This window comes from Trachymyrmex cornetzi, unplaced genomic scaffold (genome assembly GCF_001594075.2).
Source record: "Trachymyrmex cornetzi isolate Tcor2-1 unplaced genomic scaffold, Tcor1.1 scaffold230, whole genome shotgun sequence".
Taxonomy (NCBI): Eukaryota; Metazoa; Arthropoda; class Insecta; order Hymenoptera; family Formicidae; genus Trachymyrmex; species Trachymyrmex cornetzi.
The window spans coordinates 793400-818989 of NW_017296957.1; the positions used below are offsets into that span (position 1 = coordinate 793400).

General features: G+C 36.3%; 1 protein-coding gene across 1 annotated transcript in view; it reads left to right on the forward strand.

Annotated features, from left to right (window-relative positions):
* Positions 1-25590, forward strand: part of LOC108760941 (hybrid signal transduction histidine kinase B) — an 84450-nt gene that overhangs the window by 9047 nt on the left and 49813 nt on the right. The window contains exon 2 of the mRNA XM_018507245.1: positions 15449-15726. Coding sequence (XP_018362747.1) covers positions 15449-15726 — 278 coding nt within the window. The remainder of the gene's footprint in view (positions 1-15448; positions 15727-25590) is intronic.

The following is a 25590-nucleotide window of genomic DNA, read 5'->3' on the forward strand; positions in this document are numbered from 1 at the left end:
GTGTAACCACACTAAAAATAAGGCCTTTTTTGGAATTTTTTTTAAAGAAAACTATAAGACGTACGATTCTAATTTTTCACATATTTATTAATACACATGTCAATATATGAGAAAACAATTTTTACAGCAATATTTTAATTCCAAAATTCCAAGAAATTAGTTGAGAGACGCAGAATTGAAAAAATGAAATGACTAAACGGTTAGATGACACGATATCTCGAGAACCAATAGCCAGACAAATAAAAAACAAAATTTTTTTCTTAAAGTATATTAGCGTGGCTATTACGTAAATTAGAATTATAGAAAAATATTGAAAATTCGCGAGTTGACACGTATTTTTACAAAGTGATGCGAAAGAACGCTTTCTTTTTCGCTTAAAAAAGTTGGATAAAAAATTTAATTTTTAGTGAAACCGGTTTATTCTAGTTTACACGCTAGTCAATCTACGAATACAACGCCGCAAGAATTTTTTAAATCGGTCGGTTAGTTTTCCCGAAATTGGATGTCAACCACCCAAAAAAACAACGTTTCGAGAAAAACGTGTTTAAAGTTTTTTTTACAATTTTTTTTAAATAAAATAATAATTAAACTATTTACCGTTAATTAGCGATTCTTGATCCATAAAGTAAGCCTTCAACTTCCTCAAACATTTGACTGTAAAAAAAGAACTTTTGGCTGTAGAATCGTTAATTCTTCGAATTTATTTCTGAAATTTTGATAGTCTATTCTTGAAATGTTGTAAGATCGAAATATGCAATAAAAAAATATCGATTTTTTGAAAATTTTACACGAGAATATATCCTTAATTAAGTCTTCTTCCTCGCGTGCAAGCGTGGCATAGCAGACAACGCATTAGTCTATCATTTCCGGGTTCGATCCCAATAGGAACCAAAATATTTACGCTCGCGTCTCCTTTCGGAGATGGTCAGTAACCTCCTGAGAATATCCTTGCCCACACTGAAAGAAAAGATTGGCTGCTGCAGCAAATTAAATGGTAAAATATGGCATAGCATTTTTAATTAGTTGCAACAGCCAGTTTTTGGAACTTCTCGAAAAATTCGGTGTGATGTACATAAATTACTTAAAATGGATTTTGGCTTATCAATGGCTATACAACATTTGCTCCATTAAAAAATTTTAAAAAGTACAACTCTTAGAAAAAATGTTGTATAGCCATAAAGAGCCAAAATCCATTTCATGCAATTTATTGTACATCACATCGGATTTGAAATTTCAAGCGCTTTTTTTTATTGGATTTGGATCGAGATAATCCGAAGCAATTCTTTCATGTTTTGGTGTATAAAACATGGGAGCTTCAGGTCCTCCTAGAGACATTAGTTGCTTTGCTTCTTCAATTTCACACTTTTAGTACATAAGATTTCGCCAACCTTCTCCCGCTTAGCACCTCTCAAATTTCATTTTTCATCCATTTCCGGATGTTAATGTGCGTTTTATTTTTACGTAATAGAATATTTTTGTAAAATGCCTCGAAAAATTGATCCACAATGGCGCTTTCCTAAAAAAATAAAAAATACGTGATACCGTTAAAAAAAAGTTGACACTAAAGTTCCTTGAGAGAAAATTCTAATATAATATTATCATTATAACTTGACAGGTTTTATATTGCTAACAGTTAAAGATGAGAATAGTTTTTCTTATTAGTTACATTCATCATTCTCCATATTAATAAGATACGCTCACGTAGCGTATCAGATATCTTAAATAATAATACACTTACCATCAATATGACCATAATCAGCATTCTGTGTCAAATAATATCCTTTAAAATTTATACCACATTGAATTCGTATTTAATTCCAAATTTTTTGCGCTGTTACGTCTTCCCATTCTTCGCTTTTAAATCGTACACAGAGAGATTCGCTTTCCGTATTCAGTAATGGTTCATACTTTTTTAATGTTATTGCGAATATTTTTCGTCGCTTATACTAATTGTATCTTTTAATGAAGTATCGACAGATTTAATAATTTCATTATGATTTTTATTCCACAAATTTGATTTAAACATCTGAACGCCTAATAATCCATGCAAATTATATCTGTTACAAGTGACAAATGTGTATAAAGATGTTGGTTTAATTTGTCCATGAACCAACAATTCTTCTGCAATTTTTTATCAAATTAAACCAGTTTTCGACACTATTTTATTGTCTACTATTATGTCCTCTTTATATTTTAACACTGTCTTTAATGATCTCACTAGAGATATTCCTTTTTTTCCTTTCTGCATCTTTAATGTACACCTAAAAAGAAATATTTTAATATTAGCAGAAACCGCTAAATTTTAGAGGATTTTATTCTTATATACGGCCTCAAGAGGAATCTTCTGAAATCGAGAGAAAAATATGCTAAGCACAATATTCTTACAGTTAGAGTACTTTCGTTTTGCATCTGCAGTAAAAATCTTGCTGTTCCTAATATAATTTACTCGTAAGAGGGCACTCCACTTTCAGTAAATATATTCCTCTTCATACAATAGGAAAATTGTTAGAATAATTTCCAATACATTTTTGATGAATAGTCCAGTGCATTGGAAGAGGAATACTCTTTCTGTAAAAGTTTCTGCTTAGAATATGAGGTTACCGGAAATTTCACTTTACAATTAGATTATCTTTTTTTGAGTGTATATAATCTACAGTTTATTATATATCTACAATTTCAGTTTATTATCTACAGATAAAAAAATGATACAGTTAAAGAAAGTTGAACAAACGGAAGGCTGTCGGTTTACGCGAACACATACAGATAAGGTAAATACCCCAATAATCGAATATGTCCAATAATTGAAAAATTGACAATGTATTTGTTATTATTAAGATATTTGTCAAAAACAGCGAGAAAATAACAAACTAAAACAAAAAAATTAAATATTTTGTATCAAAATAAGTAATAAAAATATATAAATCGATAGCAAATTATTGCGAAAAAAGTTATTTATTTAAAGTGTTGCAAACACAGCTATATTTTCACTCATCTTCTTACCACCTTGAGTAAGACAGTGTTTACATTTTAGAATTTTTTTAAATATTGTACTACATATACATATATATGTATATATATATTTACTTAAACATGTAGTGTGCTTTTTATGATTGTATGTTAAATATATCTCGAAAACTTTAAGAGACCGCCGATTAATTTATAAAGAAAAGTTAATCAGTACCCTCATCTCTATAACATATCAAGATCATCGAAGAGGTGTCCCCTAATGTAAAGGTTTACCACCAGTATACAGGTTTATATCAAAGGGGTTACATTAGAGATCAATACACAAGATCACAACTATTCAATACTGCTCACAAGCAAACAAACTTTTCACTGTCTCGCTGAAAAAATTAAGCAGAATTCAAAAGGATCCACTACTTCTTGATCGTTCTCGACATCACGCAAATGACGAAATAATGGGCGCGTTCAAGCGACAAAGCGGCTAGCCTGCGCTCACTGAGCAAATGAACATAATTGGTTGTTACTTATAGATCCAACTAATCGTATTCAAACGCTCGGTAAGCATACCTAGCTGTCGTCTTGAATTCGTCCAATAAAACAATCACAGCTACTATTTTTGTTTTAAAATAAACAAAAAATCGGACTCTGACATTTCTCAAAAGTATATTATAAAATAATTCAGTATTAAAAAGAAAATCATACTAATAACTAATTTTTCTACCAACCTACGTGATGATAAACTTGTCATATAAAGATCGTCGAAAGACTATTAATTTTTAGTACTTTACAGCGAACGGCAAACTTGAAAAACGGATATTTTAAGAGCAACAAATTCAGATATCTTATTACCAATTTTAAACGAGCAACAAATTCTTTATTAGTACTTTACTCTTGTTCCTCTAACACGCTGAGGATTCTCGTTGTTATTTATACTTATTTCGTAGGTAATGGATTTCAAAACTAGAATATTTCGACAGCTAACTTACAAAACGTATCTAAATCGAAGATCGAAACGTTTGTACATCTTTCACTTAATATATTGGATATTTCAAGAAGATTGGCTTGACTTTTTTATGCTTCAAGAATTGCAGAGGCTTACACAGGCATTTTACATTTTATTGATTATAATTCAATCAGTGCTGAAACAGGAAAGGAATTTGTTCGGAAATTTTTGAAGAATAATCTTTTTTGTATCGCATACTTTATGTATTATAGATACGTTTTGTTCTTTCGAGAGGCACAAAGTCAGTTGACATTAACACGTGTCAAATCAGTATTAAGAGAACAAGACATGATCTGTCAGCATTGATATGGAAGAAACAATAGCCAAGCGTCGACCAAGCGACGATGAAACGCGAGGAAAGGGAAACGCGTATACGTTGCTCTCGTTTGCAACTCTGACGAATGTCAGCGTGCTGTTCACGTGCGTCATTCCGACGCGTTGGTTCCCAAACCGGAGATATGTCTTCTGAAAAGAAGTCTAGAAATATAGAAAAATTTCCAATAACAATTGAGAGAAAAGTGTTCGATATTTGCGATTATAATCGCAGGGCAGTAAAATAATTATTAATAAGTTAGAAAAGTTTCATTTTTATGATTATTACTGCTATAATATTAGTAATAATAATCATATATGATATATACAGTTCTCTCAAACATGAAAAAATTGTACTAAAAATTATTATAATTTTAAATATAAAATGTAACTATTTTCTTAAATTTATTTACTATTTATATGTGTTAATAACTAAAAAATTTATTTAAAAAACTAAAGATTTTTTAGCAGTGTGTGTGACTGTTATTAATAGCATAATTAACTATATTTATTTGCATGGTTAAACTACTATAAATTAAAGATGTAGTTGTCCCCCCCAAAAAATAATTATGAATTCGAGTTAAAGCATGATAATTGCAATGATTTTTTTCAGTGAAGGTAAGAGAATGTTTAGTTAACAGAAAATACATAAATTAAAGAAAATAAAGTTTTTGTATTTGTGTAATTCTGATCCTTTCATGATTTACGCGTGAATTTGAGATTAATTGTAATTCTCCGTTTGTGGAATGTATTATAAAGTACTTGAATAGAAAAATTATATTTCTTTAAATGGAAAATTTAAAAAAGTACAAAAATTATAATGTAAGCAATAATAAATAAATATTTATTGGTATGTTTATAAATAAATGTTTATAAATAAATAAGTATTTATTGATATGTTTACACTCGAATTCTATTGAATTATTCATAAAAACTTGTATTATATATAATACATACATGGTGGATGAGATGAATAAATGTATCAAGGTTTTTTGCGATTTGAATCGAGCGAAAGATTGAAAGGTTTGGGAATCCCTGCTCCGGAATGCTGTGCGATATTACGCATCAGTCGAACTCGTGTCGTGACAGATGTAATAATAAACTATAATTACACCGGTGGAAAATCAAAGTATTAAAAGAATACATTTATCTTGCGTTTATTCGATATAAATTTTTATAAGTGAGATGGATTGTCAATTTGTTTATAATTCCGACACACGCGAGTTGCGTTTCCTAACCGTACCATTTGTATTGAAATATAATTCTTATATTTATGGAAATTATTCCAAAGATGACAAAAAAGAACTAGGCATATAAAATAAATTGTAACATGTACCAAAAGAATTTTTAGATACGCGAATTAATTTTTGATTTACTATAGGAAACTTTCTACATACATTCGTCTGTTTAAATCACGCTTCGCGCATAAATCACGAGCATTTCCCGAGGATGAAATGAAATGCTGGATGATAAAATGAGTATAGAGTTGGCTTGAGAATTGTTTTGTTATGTGTCAGAGAAGGATATGCAAGTGTGAAAGCGAGCGCGGCGAGCGTGGCGAAATAGCTGGCCGTCTGTCCACGCACGTCTGGTCCTCGTCTGCTTGGCCAAGGTCCTTGAACGAAGGTCTATTCTAAAAAAGCTGCACAATTGGATAACCAATCAGCCAGACAGTATCGTATATCAAAGAGCATGTCGAAACGGAATTTACAGACCGTTTATTGTTCCGTTGTGTTGTGATGATTACGATGATTACGTTATTTCTGTATTGTATATATAGAATAATTCTGTGAAAGTCTATTTATTTTATCGCGCAGAAATTATTGGAAAGAGAAACAATTTTAAAACTGTGTTATAACGAGAAAATTGACTCGATTTCGAAAGTGGCCGTCTAACTTTTGTTAGAAATTGTAAAGCAAAAAATAAAAGTGACGTAGCCGTAAAAAAATTATATGCGCATAGAATATTCTGTATAATTGAATAATTTTTATATATAAGCTTGTGGGACGAGAGAGAAACTTATTGACGCAGAGCAATTAATATGCGAGAATCGGAGATGACTTTACGTGCCGTGCATAGCGATGTAACTCGTTAAAATCATGGTGACTGACGCAACGTGTATGCGTATAGTAGACCTTGAGCCACTATTACACCGGCTGTTTATGTCGTTATGCAATCGAGACGGCTTAGTCTGCGCGTACGGAGTTTAACGGAGTAAATAATGCTTTTCACCCGTTACCCCCACGCTCGTAAATCCGCATCGGCATTTAAACGTCGCTTTGGCATTTAAATTTCTTGTACGCGCGAGTTGCACTTTCACGGAATTCTTTTGCAAGATGCGATAATTAATGACGCGTGTAATGAAAAGTCACGCCTCGTCGAGTAACACCGCTATCTTGGTTTTATGTATATGACGATACCAATTACATCCGTTCATGTTAAAATAATAATTCTGTTAAAAACGATTTAAATCGAAACAGTAACTACATTAACAATAATTTACATTGAAATCACGAAATCGGTTATACATACATATATTCACAGCATGCAATATTTATTGACATATAAATCGATATCAACCAAGTACTCTTGGTGATTTCAATGCAATCCACACATAAAAAATATTTATGCTATTGAATATTTTTAAAAGTTAAAATATTGAAAAACATAATCTTTCATACAATTGTTACACAATTTATTAGTTACAGTGAATGAAACGCTATCATCTCGCTTGCATATTACGTTTTAAACTAAAATTTGGCCACAAATAAAAATTAAATAAGATTATTATTTTTGTAATTTCTGTGATGAAATAAATATAAGTTTCAGAATATTTTATGCAAGGAACATTAAACCGCCTGTTACAAAAGAAAAGCTTAACGATTTTTTCGGACGAAATTCGCGTAATTATGTAGAAAGGGAACGCAAGAAGGCAGTTCTGATCGCGCGAGGCAGAGCTTCATTCTCCGCGCAACATCATCTTCGAGATGCACGCCACTGTGCATCGCGCCACACCGGCGGTCGGTAGACGTTCATGGCTGCAGTAGTCTGTAGTCGATAGTCGGTAGGTAGGGAACTGGTGGCTGTGATACTGATGAGATCTGGGACCAGTCTTAGGGAGCCCTACGAGATCGCTAATTTCGATCCAATTCACGCTCGAGTGACTACGCCCGTTTTTCCGATCTCTATCTTTGTTGATTTATCGCGTTCGACCGCTCGGTATGCGATCGGCGTTTCTCTCTTCCTCCTTCCTTTTTTTTCTTTTTCTTTTTCTTTTCGTCTCCGTGCATAGCCTCTGAGAGTCGGAGACGACGGCTTCAGTTTCGCTCTTCGGGACGATGACGTGAGCGTGTGCGCGGGAACAGGAATCGCTGGGGCGTGCCTCGTATTTACATTCCGCGGCTGCACTTTCAGTTTTTCTTCTTGCAATCGCGATGCTCCCGCGTGCCTCGTCGCGATTTGTCAGCGACGAATTGCACCGTGTTTACTTAAAGTAGAGACGCGTACTCCAAAGGTTCAAGTATAGAGATGCATTCGAGAGGGACTAATACCTGTTTCTTATCTTTCCAATATTACTTCACGAGTCTTTAATTTTCTTGAGAAAAAAGTCTCTTCCGCATTGCTTGCATTTTTTGCACTTCAAATCGTCGCTTTCTCTCTTCAACGTCCGAACACAATATATTTATCTCGTTTTAAGTACAAAAATTTTTGAAGATTTCAAGGAACATAAACAAACATAAAGACACATCACTTATGTTCACTTCTACCAATGTGATTTAATTTAATTTTGATTCAACTTTTCATCTTTTTCTCTAGTTCTAAGAATTAGAAAAACAATGAAGAATAAGTCGAACCGAGATTAAAGTTAATCTATATTGGTATAAATGTAATAGGGAAATATTTCTTGTCTTACTATTATATCTCACAAGTTGCTGTCAGAAGTTCATTATAAAATATAAGAAATAAATTTACAGAAAGATCTCCGAAACTCGGTAGGAAAAAAAATATCTACTCAATCTACTGTATTATTGTTTACCTCTGTCAAGTTAGCACTTGATGTTTAAAAAAAAATGAAATTTTCTTGTTATTAAAATCTAATAGTCTATGTTGGATCGCGTTTCATCTCGATATCGCGATATTTGTTTCCGTCAACGGAAACCCGACTGTCTCCCGCACATCCCCTACTTGACGTTTAGTGCGAATGTCTATCCGCCGGCCAAGGACGCACTTGTCGACGGCGCGACGCGTAACACCTAACGCGATAGAGTTACGCGCCGCTAATGTGTGTCACGCGTACGTCGATTGCGTCACGTCAGCCTCGTCGGGGCCGACCCGTCTTCGTCGTTGCGGCAGCAATCCGTCCAGACTGAGATAATCGGTGTCAAGTGCCAAAGGAACGGAACGCTCCCGGAAATTGCGATTAATCGTACGGTCATTGTGCATACAGACGTCCCGACGCGTAGATCAATCTTCGTCTTTTACGACAAACGGACATGGTTACGCTTTCGCAATTAAATTGTACTATTATTATTATTATATCGTTATATTTAGTATGCATTTTCGGAATCTTCCGCATATTATACGACGTGAAATGCTTTATGAATTTATTTTCATATTAAATAAGGTTGCTCAAAGCGAGAAGTCTTACTCAATTATTATCTTTTATTTGTTTTATTGAATCGATATTCTTGAAGAGATATTGTTTTTAAATTTTTAAAAACTATATTTTCGTATTTGTAATGTATATCAAAAGAAAAACATATTTTACAACATAGACTTGTTTATACTTGTTAAAGATCTTTTGTGTTTTCTATTAAAAAATCTGATTTTTTTTTTAGGAAATATCGATTTAAAAATTTGCGTTTAATTTATTTTTAAAAAAGCACAAGTTCTGTCTGAAGGATGGAATTGTTTTTGAAAAATTTGCAGTGATAGTATATAAAAGACATACGTTTCCGAGAAAAATGTCATCTTCCGTCTAGACCTTTTTTAAGGTCTGCGCGACGTCGTGTCATCGCAAGACGTGATGTATCGTTTCTCGTACAGAGAACAGTAGAAAAACAGTTGGATCTAACAATCCACTCGCATACAACCTTACATTCCTTTTAACAAATATATCATGTTGACATACATCTTGTCTCGTACTGAAATTGCTAAAGTTGCATTTCAATAGAGACATAACGTACAAGTATATTTGCTGTCGCTAATAGCGAACCGATCTATAGCGCTTTCATCTGCGAAAGATAAGTTAGGATGCACGTGCGCGGAACGTAGTGAACGCGTATAGTTAAACCGGACTAGTCTTCCGCCTAGACACTCGACAGACTCGCGCACTCTGCACAATAGTAGGAAGCGCTAAAAATAATCCACCCTGGCTTCACCGCGTTCTGGCCTTGGCCAGCTTCGGTCCTCGCAACCTGACCGGCACTCTCTACGAGCCTTCTCCTCCGCCTCTTCCCCCCCTCTCCACCTACGCATTCCCGCACGTGGACAGCCGCTGCGTGGGCGCGGATCGTTTTTTAGCCTTCCTCGCTGCGGCGGATTGATTAAAAGTTCGCCCCTTTCTTTCACCGCCTGCTCGCCCGCTCTTTTGCCGCGGTCTCTACTTTACTCTTTACTTGGCAGAGAAACGAAAACTGAAAGAAATTCAGCTTCAGCTGCGTCCCGCGTATATCGCTTCTATACGATGGCTAAAAATATAACTAATATGTCGCACTTTAAATTCTTTCGTGCATTAGATATAAACAAATAGATTTTCTATATGTGAGGAATTTAATGTAGAGTGTTTTTTTACTCTCTAAATTTTTTGATGTGGAATCTCGCTCTAAAGAATGAAAATTGAGCCAGTCTTGAAAAAGAATGGCTCAATTTTTAACCTTTAAGAGTGACATTTCATTCTTCACAGAATGAGATTCATTCTAAAAGTTTTAGACGGAACGTATTAACGAAAATCCATTAAAGTTTACAACCTAACTATGACTGTGAAACGCAAGAAGTATGTAAACATGTGTTTTATGTAGACCTGAATTAAAACAGTCATAATAAAGAGTTGATAAAAAGAAAGAATTTTTACATTTGCAGAAAATTAAACGAAATCTAAATTATACAAGGCACATTGTCTAGTAATTAACTCTGGAATGCTACTAATTTTTTTCTTACTCTGAGTGAAATTCATCCGCATAATTAAAAAAATTTTGCACACTTTTTAATATCTACTTTATAGAATGTAAAGTATTAGAATAATTAAACTAACACTATTTTAATATAAATAATTAAATTGAATGTCAAACAGTCTTATTAAATGTTATTTAAGTTATCAAAATTTTAATAATAAAAATACTAACCTCGACTAAATTACTATACTAAATTTAAAAAAAATGCATGGCTATGAGTGAAAACTTACAGTACCCTGATTCTGTGATTCTCAACGACAGTTCAGTATCGTTTTGTTGCCATTGCGCAGATATTATACGATAAAAAAGCTACGAAACAACATACCGATACCAAACTGTCATTAAGAGTTTCAAAATCAGAGTACAGGATTAACATATTTTAATATATTTCTTCTATATCTTTTACTGCATTACAAAAATTGCATTGCGTGAAATTGATGAAAATTTTCGAAGTTTATAAGAATTTTACCAAAACGATATCTGTAAAATCATACCGAATGAAGAATAAACCGAGAAGTGTGTACCGTTAAGGATGTTGCGCAGTATTATGCCAACTTCGACGACCATAGATCGTCGTTGAAGAGCGATCATTAAAGATGTTTTAACGAGGAGTCGCGCAGACGGGACAATAGCGGCAGGAATCACGAGGGTCGCCATCTCTTCCCCTTCTCCACGTCTCTATTGGATGCATGCGAGAGGTCTGTCCCGACACTCCCGACTCTCCATCTGCGTGGGTCTCGCTCGGTGCATTCGTCGCAGACTCTGGGAGGGAGACATTAAACCCTTTGCCGCGTGATTTAGTTGACAAAGTAGCGTAGTTACAGTCGTTCGCAGAGACGAGACCGGCTCTAGCTTGAGCCTGCAATGCCGTCTTCGTGGCATCCTGCAAACATTACCGTGACAAACACGGTCGAGAAACACGACCCCGCAGGCTATTTTAAACTAAAAAAGTCATTGTTTAAGCGTCTTTCGGAATCCGATATCCGTATTAGTGTTTAGTCTGGCGTCACGTTTCACCGGGTAGCGGACACGCCGTACCGGCTCGTACTGCACGTGCCATTTTCTCGATTTTACTCCTCACATCTCTCTTGTCCGCGACCTGTCTTCGTCGTGTACCACCACCACGTCCACAATTTTGCAATCAGGCATTAATTAAACACTCTTGTGATTGGCACTCTTCGTTGGACGGAAATACTCGCTGTTGCTCGCTCTTTTAAAACATCAATCTCCTTCGCTTATAACTCACAAAATATTAACGGCTTCACGTTTTTACCCGTAATTGATTTGAAATCTATTGTAAAAGCTGTCATTAAATTAAAAACGATAGAACGCGATAGGAAATCCTATAAAATACCACCAAAAAATTTATTAATATGGTCTGAATTCTTGAATCATCACTATGTGAATCTTTCACGAATTACTTTCATGAATCGACATTTTCGAAGTCAAAAGAAATCTGTAAGTAGGTGCTTTCCATTCAGTGTGATACAAACATCGTTTTATCGTTCTTGATATTGCAGAGGTAACAAAGATAGAACGATATTTGTGTCGATTTGTATCACCAAATGGAAAGCACCCAGTGTGTCTCGTACTTTAGTTTGCTGCGAAGATAATGAGCAGTGAGATCGTGCCAGATCGGCGTAGTCTACTTCGCAGTCCCTAACTCCGTAGATCACGACGGTGGCGTATTGTCTCTCCCTCTTGCTCGTTACCATCCATGCCTATTATCCGATTCTATTTTCCAATCTATCCTCGTACGAGGCGCACCTTGTCTCGTCCAGGCTTGCGCTAGTCTTCTCCAAGTGAATGCAGAGCGATGCGCTCTTTGTCTCGCGGCACTTCAAATAGGCGGCACTCGAGACTCGGCACAAAGAGCGGCGAACCCGTACGGCGGTGATAACAGAGAGAGAGAGAGAGAGAGAGAGAGCAAGAAAGCTCAAGATAAGACCGAGGACCCTCATAGCCGCGCCGGTCTACGTCGGTTCATTCTCAAGGGAATATACACACACGGTATGTTGTCGATATCTCGTGTGTTCACTTAAATGAATTTCAAAATCATCTTGCCATCATAGAGGGATTTTTTTTTATCATTCTAATATATTACACAAAGCTTTCAGAGAATTTTATCCATTCTTCGACATTATCATCATTCCTGCCAAATACCGATAGATTAATTTCTAAAAATTTTTAAAAGAGACAAGCACAAAATATTTCCAAGAAATAATCGCAAATACGAATAAAAAATATTAATATATATATATATATATATTTTTTATCGAGAAATTATTTGTCTCCTCTTTTCAACATCCGTAGCTCGAATAATCGCAAACTCGTCCTTTCCATCGCGATGCACGCGATACTCGTGGATGCGCTCGGTGAAGCCACGGAGTGCATACGCTGCGCGCACATACACACTGGTACAGACAGCATCGTGCGCTCGTAGCGAGCTGCGAGCTGCGAGCAGGAAGGACAGAGAGGGAGAGTCGTTCAAACGAGGGGCCCGCAGCGCCTGGGTTCTGGGCCTCGTCGCGTGTTTTTGCCCCCCGTCTGGCCCCCACCGCGGCTCATCGTTTTTTGTCTGGTGCACCGCATGCTCTGCACAGTTCGCCTCCTCCTCACCTCGGTCGACGTACCACCTCCTCCACCGCCCCCTTCTCTCTCTCTCTGTCAATCTCGCGTCGTGCCCGCTCGCACTCTCGCTCACAATCAGGGCCGGTGTGAGTAGACACTCTCATGACGCTCCGTTTGCAAAGCGTCGATGCTGAATATTTTCGATATTATGATATCTTATCTTCGATATAGCAAACGCACGAAACATTTCTTTTGTATAGAATATCAATTGTAAATATGTTCACGATATTCTCTAAAATTATCGATTTTATCGAGTGAAATTTAAATCTCCTTCTTAAAAATTGAGCCACTTTTTTTAACACTTGCTCAATCGTCATTCTTTGTCACTCTTTAGAATTAGGAATTTAGAATTTTCACTTAAAAAATTTTAGAGAATATATTTCTATAATTTGTATTAATCCGATTTCTGCTCGCAAAAAGAATCAAGAGTTTTTATATTACAATTGAGGTGTTTAAATTTTATCTAGGAAAAAGAATACGATAGAAATTTATAAATTATTTGTATTTTTCTCCAATTTGTGAGTTCGTATATAAGTTTTTCTCTAAATCCAAAGTCAGCAAATTTTCTCTTCCTATCGAGAAGAATTTAATATAAATTTGAGGGATGTCGAAACCATTTTCAAAAATGCAATCGGAACTAGAATTAAACAAATATATTTTTTAAATTACTTTTTATCTTGGAATTGCACGATTTGTAATGTGTAGTAATTTTTCTAAAAAAAAAAGAAAAAACTTCGGTGATGATCGCCGTTACCAAAATAATTTGACAATGACATCAATCATCGCGCGTATAAGTGAATGAAAGATACTTTGTCTAATTTTTCGAAACCTCTTGTTCAAAATTAAATGGCCGATTTGGCGAACGTTCGCGCCGCCCCTGTTCTCAATCTGATCGTCATCGGTCCTTCGCCGCGGCGCGCCGCATCCGGGCGGTATCTCCCCGAGCCGAGCCGAGACACGCGCACGGACACGCGTGTCCCTGCCGCGCGGTAGAGAAGGAGAACAAGGAAGCGATGGAGGCCGTCGAACGAAGCCGGAGACCCAAGCTGTTCCGCAGTCGCTAGCGAGAGGTGATTGCCGGGGGAGAAGTACGCGGGGGGAAGGAAGATGCGGTCGTTCGATCTCGGTGCACCTGCCGGCGTTGACGTTCGCGTCTTCGCGATGCCGAACGGCGATTCGCGATCAGACTGCTCGTACGATGCTCAAAAGGGATGCTCAGGCTCTCGCGATGGAAATCCTTTTCACAAGTCTACCAATCTTGTGTAATTTCTCCTTATTTCTTAAATCCATCGATTTTTTTATTAATCCATGTTTAATAGCATGTGTAAAAATTGTAGATTTTAGTTAAAGTACATTATCATTATCTTTTAACGGTCGAATTAATTGTTGAACCATATTGACTTTGTTTTGAGAAACTTTTAATATTGAAAGATTAAAAAAAATTGTTTGCCACTAAAATTATTTTATATACGATCAAATGTTTATTTCAAGAGTAGAAGTTTGGTAATCGGTGAATCAATTAACTTTATTAATATCACTAAATACATGTGACTTGTTAAAATATGTGATTTGAGTCTTGTTATGAGAAATTGTTCTTAGAGGAAATTGCGGAAAATGACATCTAATCATTTCCACGTGTCAATGATTTGTGTGTCGACTCGACAAACTGCACGCAGGGCATTATTTGCGTTTAAGTTCTAACAAGATAGTCTTGACATCACGCATGATTCAAAGAGACAGATGACGTCTTTATGCTTTTATATAGTTTATTTCTACAAGTAAAAAGCTCATCTTTTTTTATTTGCATTGCCATTTAACATATGCCATTCTCATTTGTACTGCACAATGCATTATTAATTATTTTATTACTGCGTTGCTAGATATGAATGTACATAATTAAAATACGTCGCATAGATTAAACGAAAAGGATGAACTGATATTCTTAATTAATGAAATTTTAAATTAATTGTAATTAAAATATATAGTATATAAGATATATGTATATTTTCTATAATATATACTATATATTTTAATTAATTTAAAACTTTATTTATTTATATAGTATATTTAACTATTTAAAAAATTTTCATGAAATATATGACGCAGAAAAAAATGTAAATATTCCAGAGAGATCATATGTCTTTGAGTGCGTCGGTAATAATTCACCGATATTTTTTCACATCCTTTAAATATTTATTTTCGCATTAACGATAGCATTATCTGTCGCTTCGTCACTTAAAAAAATCGCGACGGTTGCAACACATATAACAGATAAATGCAAAAGTTACGATGATTTACATACGACGAAGTTTCCGTCAAGATCTTGAATTGTTGACCAATCGCGATATCCGATTTCCGGTTGCAGTGGGTGCGAGCGGCTACATCGTCTCGGCGGCGCTCGTGCTGATAGTCGGAGCACTGGTGGGTGTCCTGGCGACGATATCGCGTCATCTTCATCATCGTCGACTGTTGGTGCATGAGCCGGTTCCTCCCGGCTCTGCTTCCTCCGCTTCTGCCTCCATTCTCCATCACCATCATCGGCATCATCATCATCGTCACCGTCATCGTCGTGAGGAGCCACCGCCGCCGCCGTTACAACGTTGTCTTCTACTACAAGATCATTATCGTTATCCTGATACACCTGTGAGTACCATCTGATCATTGAGAACGCGTGAAACTTTGAGAAATTACGTTTTTACGAAGAATGTAGAAAAACCCGATTTCAATGTCGAGTACATTCACATCGGTGACATTGGTATGGTTAAAGAGACGGAAAATGATACAATTGAAAAACATTTATTTCTATTCGTGCGTGCTGTTGAAATATCTAACATTAGGGAACATTTTAAGACAAATTTATTATAATAACCAGGAGAATTAGCAATACATTGCGCGTTACTGATGAATTTATACATACGGATTATCACATATATCTCGAAGCTGTTTGAAATAAAACCGAAGCACACTTCCGCATATTCGTTGAAACTGTATACGTCGTACTAATTTTAGCAGACTTGACCGAGTTCGTCGAATAGCTTCTTTACAAATAACGGCTCGAACGAGTCGCGACAAACGTCGTATCGCACTCTCCCCGGAACAATTCTCTCTTTCTCATTCATTTTCCGTCGCATTTCTCTGAACAATCACTGGTCTCATTACACATTCCTGATATCACGCGTCACGAACCAAAAAGACGCACGCGCTATCGTCAGCGCTTTTTTTTTCCTTTCTCGTCAGGCAATAGACAGTTACGCGTAGGTCAGAATGGAGGGGGGAGGCAAGGAAGCGTGATTTCCTATCCAACGGAGGTGGTTATCAACATTGTCGACCTTCAGCGAGATTATTACATGATTCGTGGAATGTCGAAGGCTATCTAAGAACAAGCTTTTGGTATCTAATCTCGGTAGTCGGCCGGCCACACCACAGCGTGGCACAGCAGCATCTATCCGATGCATGCTTTTTTTTCTTGTTTCTAGAAAAATGGACCACGCTCATGGCCGTACATAACTTCTCATTCGTCCGCTTTTTTTTTCTATTTCTGTTCCTTGATTCAATTATTTCAAACGCGCGATAATATGCGACAACGAAGTGGATCTAGGACGAGCATGATTCACAAGATTCCACTTGCAGCCATAATTGATAGTATTATAGTTTTTCGTTGCGAGTTTTTAGATAAAGACCTTGAAGCGTTGCTATATTGCGTAGAGTAAATTCTTTGCACGTAACTTAATACGATATAATTTGTTAATAACATTTAATTTAATAAAATATTAACTCTAAAGAGTTTTTAACCGTAAAAACTCGATGAAATCATTTTATTATACTTTATAAATTGAACACTATAATAATGGTTACGAGAAAAATATCTAAAAATATGTTTCTGAAACAAATCTCCGTTTATACCTCGGTTTATTCAATCCCATTTAAGAAACTTTTTGAGAGAATATCTATTAAATATCGATGAAGATTTTAGCCCTTAGTACACTCCCTTAGGGAGTAGTCATTTCGAATTTTATATCCCAGCGATGAAGAAAATGTGAATTGGTATACAATATTATTTTATAGGAATGTTATTTACCAATCTTTTTTTTTAATTAATTATTCTTTATGGATCCTTAAATATGCAACTCCATTGAAAACTCACTCAATAAAGAAAAAGCGTTACATTAATATAAAAATATTTACTTTTTAGAAACTATCATAAATAACTTATTTAATGTGTTTCCTTTTAATATTTCTTTGATTTATGCTTACTTTTTTCAGAAAATTGTGATTAAAAACTCATGTTTTCAAATATTAATAAATCGGAAAACAATCAATAATATACAATATGTTGTTAATAACAGTGATTTTAATTGAGATGTAAAAATATGCCTGGTGATCGTTTACGTAAAAAAAGATGAAAACTATTCTCGGGTTAATGACCAATTTTTCTTTCACGAACGTATCCGAATATCCTCTAAACAATGTTCCTACGGGTAAGTGTAATTTGCATAAGCAGCGTAATGCGTCAATACATTTCACTTGACGACGTATCGTCCCGATGATGAGATACCGAATCTCAGCATCGATCGGTGGCGGAGCCCTTTCCTTGGCAGAGCCCCGAGGGTACGAGGACGTCGACTGTGCGTCCACCGCGCGCTTCGGTTTCCATCGGCATCGGGCGATGGGGAACTTAATTTGGAAGTTACCGGTCCCGTGATTACGTCGAGGAGAGTCGGCGGAAGTTTCATCCTCCTTCTCGCCGGCGAGACGTTGCGATGCGTTTCGTACAGCCGTCACGCCTGCCTCCTTTCCGCCGCCACCGCGACGCGGACCATTGTTATTCTAGATTGCATCGCAAATTAGATTACGGCGTACTACGGGTCCGCCCTTATTCCCGCGCGCGCCGACGTCGACGCCGACGCCGACGACGACGCTGCTCTACGCTCTTTGGCGGAGGCCGAGAAGATGCGGCTTCCTTTGCTCCTCTCGGTCCCGTATCTTCCCGTCCTTATCTCGCCCCCGATCCGCGCCAGATTGCGGCACACACGAACCGCCGCCGCCTCCTTCGCGTGCATACAGATGCTCCGAGCGACGACGCGACTTAGGAATACTATGACTGCAATGTCGAAAATTTACCCAAAGAGATCCTTTCTTTCTGATATTCTCTTGGCGAAACTTTGACTCTTGACAATTTTAAACTGGATAAAATTTACAGAAATTTTGCTCTCTAAATCTGAATCAGTGGATATACTCACTGATTTTCCAGTGACATACTTGACACTAGATAATCGGCGAAATTCAACTGAAAAAGAAAGAAATGTTTGAATTATGTAATTGAAATACCGATATTTGCTGCATCAGTTCCAATATCATATGTATACTTAATTTATACACTAAAACAAGGTTAACTAGGTTAGGGATTCCACGGTTCATTGATTTTCTAATTGAATTTCAGTGTAAATATACTGATTGCCAGTGGCGTAATTGAGATTGATGTCTGCGATTATCCACTGATTCAGACTTATAGAGTATATTTTTGTATATAATATAATTCTTTAGACGTGGTATATGTAAAAATCGATCGATATATTAAAAGCAAATTAATAAGCAAATTTGCTTCTTTGATTGTAACGTTTTTCTACTTTTTTTTGTAATTTTTAATGATAGCGTCGATGTTGTTATAGTATCGTAGCGTAGATTGTATACATGATAAAAGAGATACGCAACAATAACATAACAATACTGATACTGTTGTTAAGGAATTAAAGAATAAGGGCTTTTTAAAATGTAGCAACAAATATTCATCTTGCTGTCGAGATCTTACTGTGACAAAAATAATGGTCAAATTTTTTAAATTAATAATAGCCAAATTTTTAATTATAGAACACTATTACATTTTAACGCAATCTTATTTGAATTCGCTCTCGAACTTTTTGCTCCAATTTCATTACTACGTTGAATATATCACTCTCTTAAATTACTTTATCTACTTGGAATAGTAGCAACTAACGATATCGTTTGGTAATAACAACGATGATTAAATTAGCTGGTGTCAAATTTTATTAAGGAAAGTTTAAAAGCAGTTTCTTAATTGACATCTTTTTGATGTTCTTTCAAAGTGCGAACTTATTTGACCTTCCGGCCGACCTTCCCAGTCCAAGATAGTGAAGCTGTTGACTGTAGATAGTCGACCGTAGAAGAGAGGAGAGATTAGTCGGGTTAGAAGTAAATATTATGTCTAGCATTTTGCTGCAGTAGTCTCCAGTTACTCCTTACTGGACTGCTATTGTTTTTCTCTTTTTATCTTGAACTCTTTTTTTACAGAAAAAATGTCACAAAGAAGTTGATAAAACACTTCAAATTGATTTTTTCCTTTTTTAAAATGCTATTCATAATAGTTTGCGAAACGTTTCCTGTTTGTAATTATCTCGATTCTATCTAGTTATTATTTTGATCAGCATAGCATCATCTATTTACGCTTTTATTATTATTATAGATGAATTGATAGAATAGCTGATCAAATAAGCTATTCAATGGTGGAGCAAATGAAACCAGATCACGTTACTTTAATGAAATAATAGAAATATGTTAAATATGTATAGACAAGGTTGCCGCAAAACTGGAAATCAGAAAAATCAGGAAAGTGTCAAGAGAATTGAAAACATTCAGGAAAATCAGGGAAAAGTCAGAGAATTTTATAAAGTTTTCTATAAAATTAAAATTCTTGGCTTTAAGAAGTTTAATATGTGTACATCACACCTACGCAATATTAGAATACTATCAACTTAACAATTACATGCAAGCAATGTCAGCAACGTTAGTTAGTATCTAGTAATTTATATTGCTATGTTAAATTGATCTCTAAACAAAAATTCGACGGTTTCCAAATCAAGATGAAAATACAAAACAATTTTTAATATTATTGAAATCATCAGGGAAAAATTAGGATATTTTAGGATGAAGAATTTGAGTCAATTCTGAGAATAAAAAATGAGAGATTGAAAGAAATGAGCAATCTAATCGGTAATGATTTCGTGGTTTTATTAAAAGTGAACCAAGAAATCTCTCTCTCTCTCAAGATTAATCGGACGGATTAAAGAATTGATGAATTGAACGACCTACCGGCATTTTCCACTGCGCTTCGCTCAGTGAGTCTTTTCCTGTGGAAAATGCCGGCGTTTCGCAACCATGTACAACGACATCGGATAGTGGTGTTTATCCACCGTCGCGTCGTCGCCGATGGCGACGTGGGGGTATTGCGGAGAGAGGATGCACCCTAAACTACTGCGACGGCAACGAGATGCGACGCGACGCGTCGCGTCGCGTCGCGTCGCGTCGCGTCGCGACCCGACCCGACCCGACGCGACGCGACGGACGTTACGCGTTCGCTATGCGAGTCGCTATGTAAACCCCGCAGATCAAGCGGCACCAGGGTTTCCCCCGGTAACGCTAAACTCGCGCTCGCGAGCGGGGAAGCAATGACCTGATTTGCAATTTATTACGTTTGGGCGTCGTCCAAGTACGGCGCATTGGCGCCGCTGTCAAATCGGCGCGGCTGCCGATCGACGTGCACAGCACTGCGAATGCTCCCGTGTAAAAAAAACAGAAGCAGAACGAGCTGTGTAAAAAAAAAGAGAGAGAGAGTTAACCCGCGTACCAACTGGCGGGAAAAACAACCGGGAGAGACAAGTAAGCAAACAGAGCCGCGTATGTTCCGCGCGAACGGTACGCCCCGAATTCCGACATGGGCCGCAAAATCGTGGATCGAGATTCCTAGTCATGTTTCCGGCGTAGTGCAACGTGTCGGTGAAGTAAACACGTCAAACGTGACACATGTCGTGACAAATCGTTTGGTTGAAACGTTTCGATCCGTGACCGTTGGAATTACTCGTTCACGCAGATTGATTTCTTGACTTGTATTCAGAACTATATATATATGAAATCATTATCAGTTAGATTGCTCAAGATCTTTTTCAGTCTCCGATTTTTGCTCTTTTATACACATTTTTATCATTTTATTAAAATGATTAAGATTCTTGTTATGAGAAATCAGCGATAATAGTTTGCTGACAAGTTTTTGCTGGGGTGGTAAGATGGACTTTAATTCTACAAACAAGTGAGAATGAGGTCAACGAGCTTGAAACGCCGACGTATAAAATAACGTTGTCCAGACGTGTTAAGTGGCATTTGTAGAGTACCTACTTTCCGCAGCAATCGGTTACAAGCTATTGATATTTTGGGAACGAATGGCGGTTCGTGAGCGGCACCCATATGTCATGGGGATTTGTAGCTCGCGGGTGGAACTAGAATATATGCCCGATGACGTAACGACGACCGCCCGCCAGTGACGCAACGTCACTCGCGATAGCGCGACGAAGGCCATGATATGCGACCAGACCGTGCCGCACGTGTTTCTATTACCTTTTCCGGGAAATAACGATGTCTAGACTTAAGTGTGATTCATCGTCCGCCGATGCAAACACAGTAGCGGTAGGTAAATCGTCGAAATAAATCGTGACGATGATGAGACTACGGCCATAAAGTGCCGTGACCCGCGAATTAAAAACGCGGACACTCTTAAGAAGGTCTCTTTGATTTGTTCTGAGAACAAAGATACATTCCTTTAATGACAAGGTCGAGATGACCCTGCAGCTTCGTCAGTCAAGGCATTTTTTTAAATGTTCTTCCGAATAAGACACTCCTCCGATCGAGCTGAAATTTTACAGACAGTATTGTTACAATATATAATAATTATTTAAGAAAACCCTATCTTCAGGTTTTATATAGTTTTTAAAATAAAAAATTAAAAAATTAAAAAATCTTCCACTCACCTCTAATCTAAAATAAAGATACTTGACATAACAATTATTGGCCAATCCCCGATAACTTAACCTAAACTAAATTTTAATGTAAGATATAGCTCTCGCTTCGCGTAGAAAGTCGAAACCCATGTCCAACAGTATATTTATAGTGAGAGTTGCCTCGCATGAAAGTCGTTACAAAACAAATTCAGTGCTTTACAAACAGATTCACCATTTCAAAAATAAATTATTTTATTATTTTTTTGTTTTTAAAGTAGTGAATTTGTTTGTAAAGCAGTGCATTTGTTTGTAAAGCACTGAATTTGTTTGTAAAGCAGTGGATTTGTTTTTAAAGCAGTCAATTTGTTTGTAAAGCAGTGAATTTGTTTGTAAAGCACTGAATTTGTACTTTTAACTTTTCAACAAATAACGAGCGATGAAAAAGGTCAATTAACCTTCTTGAAGATCAAAGCCAAAGTCAAGGTCATTCGGAGGTCATTTGGAGCTGACTATGTAAAGATGAACATTTTCTTGTATTATATACTTGAGCTTTTCTGGTTAATAACTTTTTAACGAAACATGAGCGACGGCTAAAACCTCCTTGTTGGAGGTTCTCAGAGTCATAACCTTGATAACATATCAAGATCGATTATCGGAGCTGTTTTCGTTATTATTAATATTTACCATAATCTTACTCTTTTTTATTTTTTATTATTGGAACTATAAAAAACCCGAAGATAGGATCTTCATAAACAATCACTATACATCGTAACAATATTGTCCGTAAAGAATTGGAAAGAGTAAGGGCACTAGGAGTCGGGCGCAGAAGACGTCGCGCAAATAATACACTTATAAAGAATGAAACTTCTTTATTCACTAAACGCGCTTACATGTTTCGACTCATTTTTGAGCCTTCCTCAGAGCAAACACACACTAACATATATAAAGTAAAAGTTATCCTGTCATGGTGAGCTCTCCTACATCGAGAATTTCCATGCCAGAATCAAATAAAAAGAAAGAAAAGAAAATGAAAAAGAAGGGAAATATTAAAAATGTCAAATTAAAGAATATAGAAACTAATTTATCAAAAAACTTTAATAATATAATTAATTGTCTGTAAAGTTTCAGCTCAATCAAAGAGGTGTCTTATTCGGAAGTACAGCCATTTTTTGTTTTCTGCAATTATTTAAAGTCAATTAATAAATTCTATTATATTTTTATTATATTTTTTGCTTTGAACTGGAAATTGTAAGATTCACTCAAAAATATCAACATGTGACCTTCTTCGCTTATATTTTTTAATCTATAAATAGAGAAACAAATTTCACGTTATTGTTTCATTATTTTATATGGCTTGTTAAATCTGTTGAATTATTCGGAAAGGTTTTATTTTCTGAAGATATCGCGGTATATAATTAAGGAGTTAATTACTATTCCGAGATTTTGGAGCAAAACGAAGGGAATTTGGATCGAAGCTACGCCAATGGTTGACGGCTACGCGCACGTGCTAACCGCGACATAACTACGCGAGCATCGTCACGTGCTGACGTCACAATTCATGGCACACACCGATACCGAAAGCGGTGTCGACCGCGTCTACGCGACGTCGAGTCGCGACGAAAGCACAAGGGCTGGGCGTTTCGTGTGAAAAATCTAGGTCGAGTTGGTAATAAAACAACATTTTCATCCTATTGCGTAACGTAAACGTCTACATTTCTTTTACTTTTTCGCTAAGCGTCAAGAAACGTATAACTACTGTTTCTAATCTTGTTTACATATAATGGAACAAAAATGAAGAAAATGTGTGTCTCTCTAGCTTTCATAGTTTTTTTTTTTAAATCTACAGAGCAAGTTATAAATTTTTTGTCGAACTCACTCGACTAAAAAAGAAAAGAAATCTAAATGTATAAAAAGAATCTTGAAACTGAAAAAGATTTCGATAATACCGTAACCCAGAGCTACTTCGTGACATAACAAGTTTTTTTTTTATTTGTTTACGCATACATCTGTTTTTGCCAGCAATTTAATATGTCAACGTGTTACACGATTAAAAAAGAGAAATGCCGTCTCGCCGAGTCATCTGCGTTACAATGTGTCTCCGTTTAACGGTAAACGTTCATCGCGACATCACACAAATATTTACACTTGTGTCGCAAGAAAGAACGCGCATTGCAACGACGAAATGAGCCAACGATATTTTACTTCCCACTCGATCAGAAATAAACCTTACGAGTGACATTAATTCCAACAGCTCGAAAATAATTCCGACATAACAGAAATTCTCAAAATTGTTGAAAGTCGAGAGAATTGAGGAAACAATAATTTTTCTCTTTTTTTCCGTCTCTCTCTCTTTCTCCCTCTTCCTCTCTCGTCATATCCTTCCCTTGTCGCGATAGACGGCAGTCGACACCTCCCGAATATATAAAATATTCCACGTATAACGAACTCTTTTCGATTATCTCTCGTATAAGTGCCTTGCTTGCTACATTGGCCGATATATCGACTACCCACCGCCGCCGGTACGGGTGGCAACCCGATTTCCCTATCGACTTTCCCGTTCTCTCGTGGCGGCGACCCTGACCCAACGACGCGCCCGTCCTCCATGGGCGAGCCAAACATCCAACCAACCACCAACCGCCCTTCGAATCGACCACCCGACGAGCCTACGACGGGCGTGCGCTCGCGGCGACGTTGATTTTCATCGGTCTCGAGGCTATTCGCAGGTAACCCTCGGATACGACCTACTTTTCTCTTATACGCTATAACTATATAACGACGCGCCGCGAGGGGTGGCGAGCGTTACGTAGAGGTCGTCTACCAAGGGTGTCATCGTCTTGTAGTAACTTGGTAAGAGCGGAATATTAATCTCACGAATTTTCTTTTTAATTTAATATTCAATTTATAATGCTTTAATTAATCATATTTTTCAGAAATTCAAAATAAACCAATGGTGAGCCAATACAGGATATTCGTGTGCATAAAAGAAATAAAATATATATTAATGATAAAGCAATTAATTTTATATATTAATAAAAAAAAGTGTAATTATTATAATTTTGACCTTGTTTCTGGGTCATATTATAATTATTATTTTTATCTCTTTAATATCGTTAGACATCTTGTATAATACATTGAATTTTATACGAGATCGTTATTACATTTGCGGCGATAAAATGTGATTATCAAATAAAACAAGTGTGCAAGTATGCACGCATGTATTTATTCAGCTTTTTTATGCCCTGTTCTTACGTATCAAGATTAATGATAAATTTGATATATATTTGTCAGCCAATTTAAAGATAAATCGCGAATAATTAACTCTCAGACGGAAATATCAATTGAGATTCCATCGCGCAATTTACATTGCATTTGCATAAATTTTAACTAAAATCCTCCAATTATATAATTATAATACATAAGTACTTATTTGTTTGCAAATTATCTATTTCTTTGTTAGCGATTAATCATTACTTCATAGAAAGTATTTCTTCTCTCAGAAATTACATATTTCTGATTAAATATTTTTGATAAACACTGATTAAGACTTAAGAGAATTAAATGATTCACAGAAAGAGAGCGATGATGGTCGCGTGTTATCGTCGTTATCGATTCTTCAGAGAGAAGAGAGAGAGAGAGAGTGTGTGTGTAACCCCGTATATTTCTACTCTCGGAGAATTAATTCAAACCTTTACACTCAAATCTTTGCAAGTCGATACGGCTT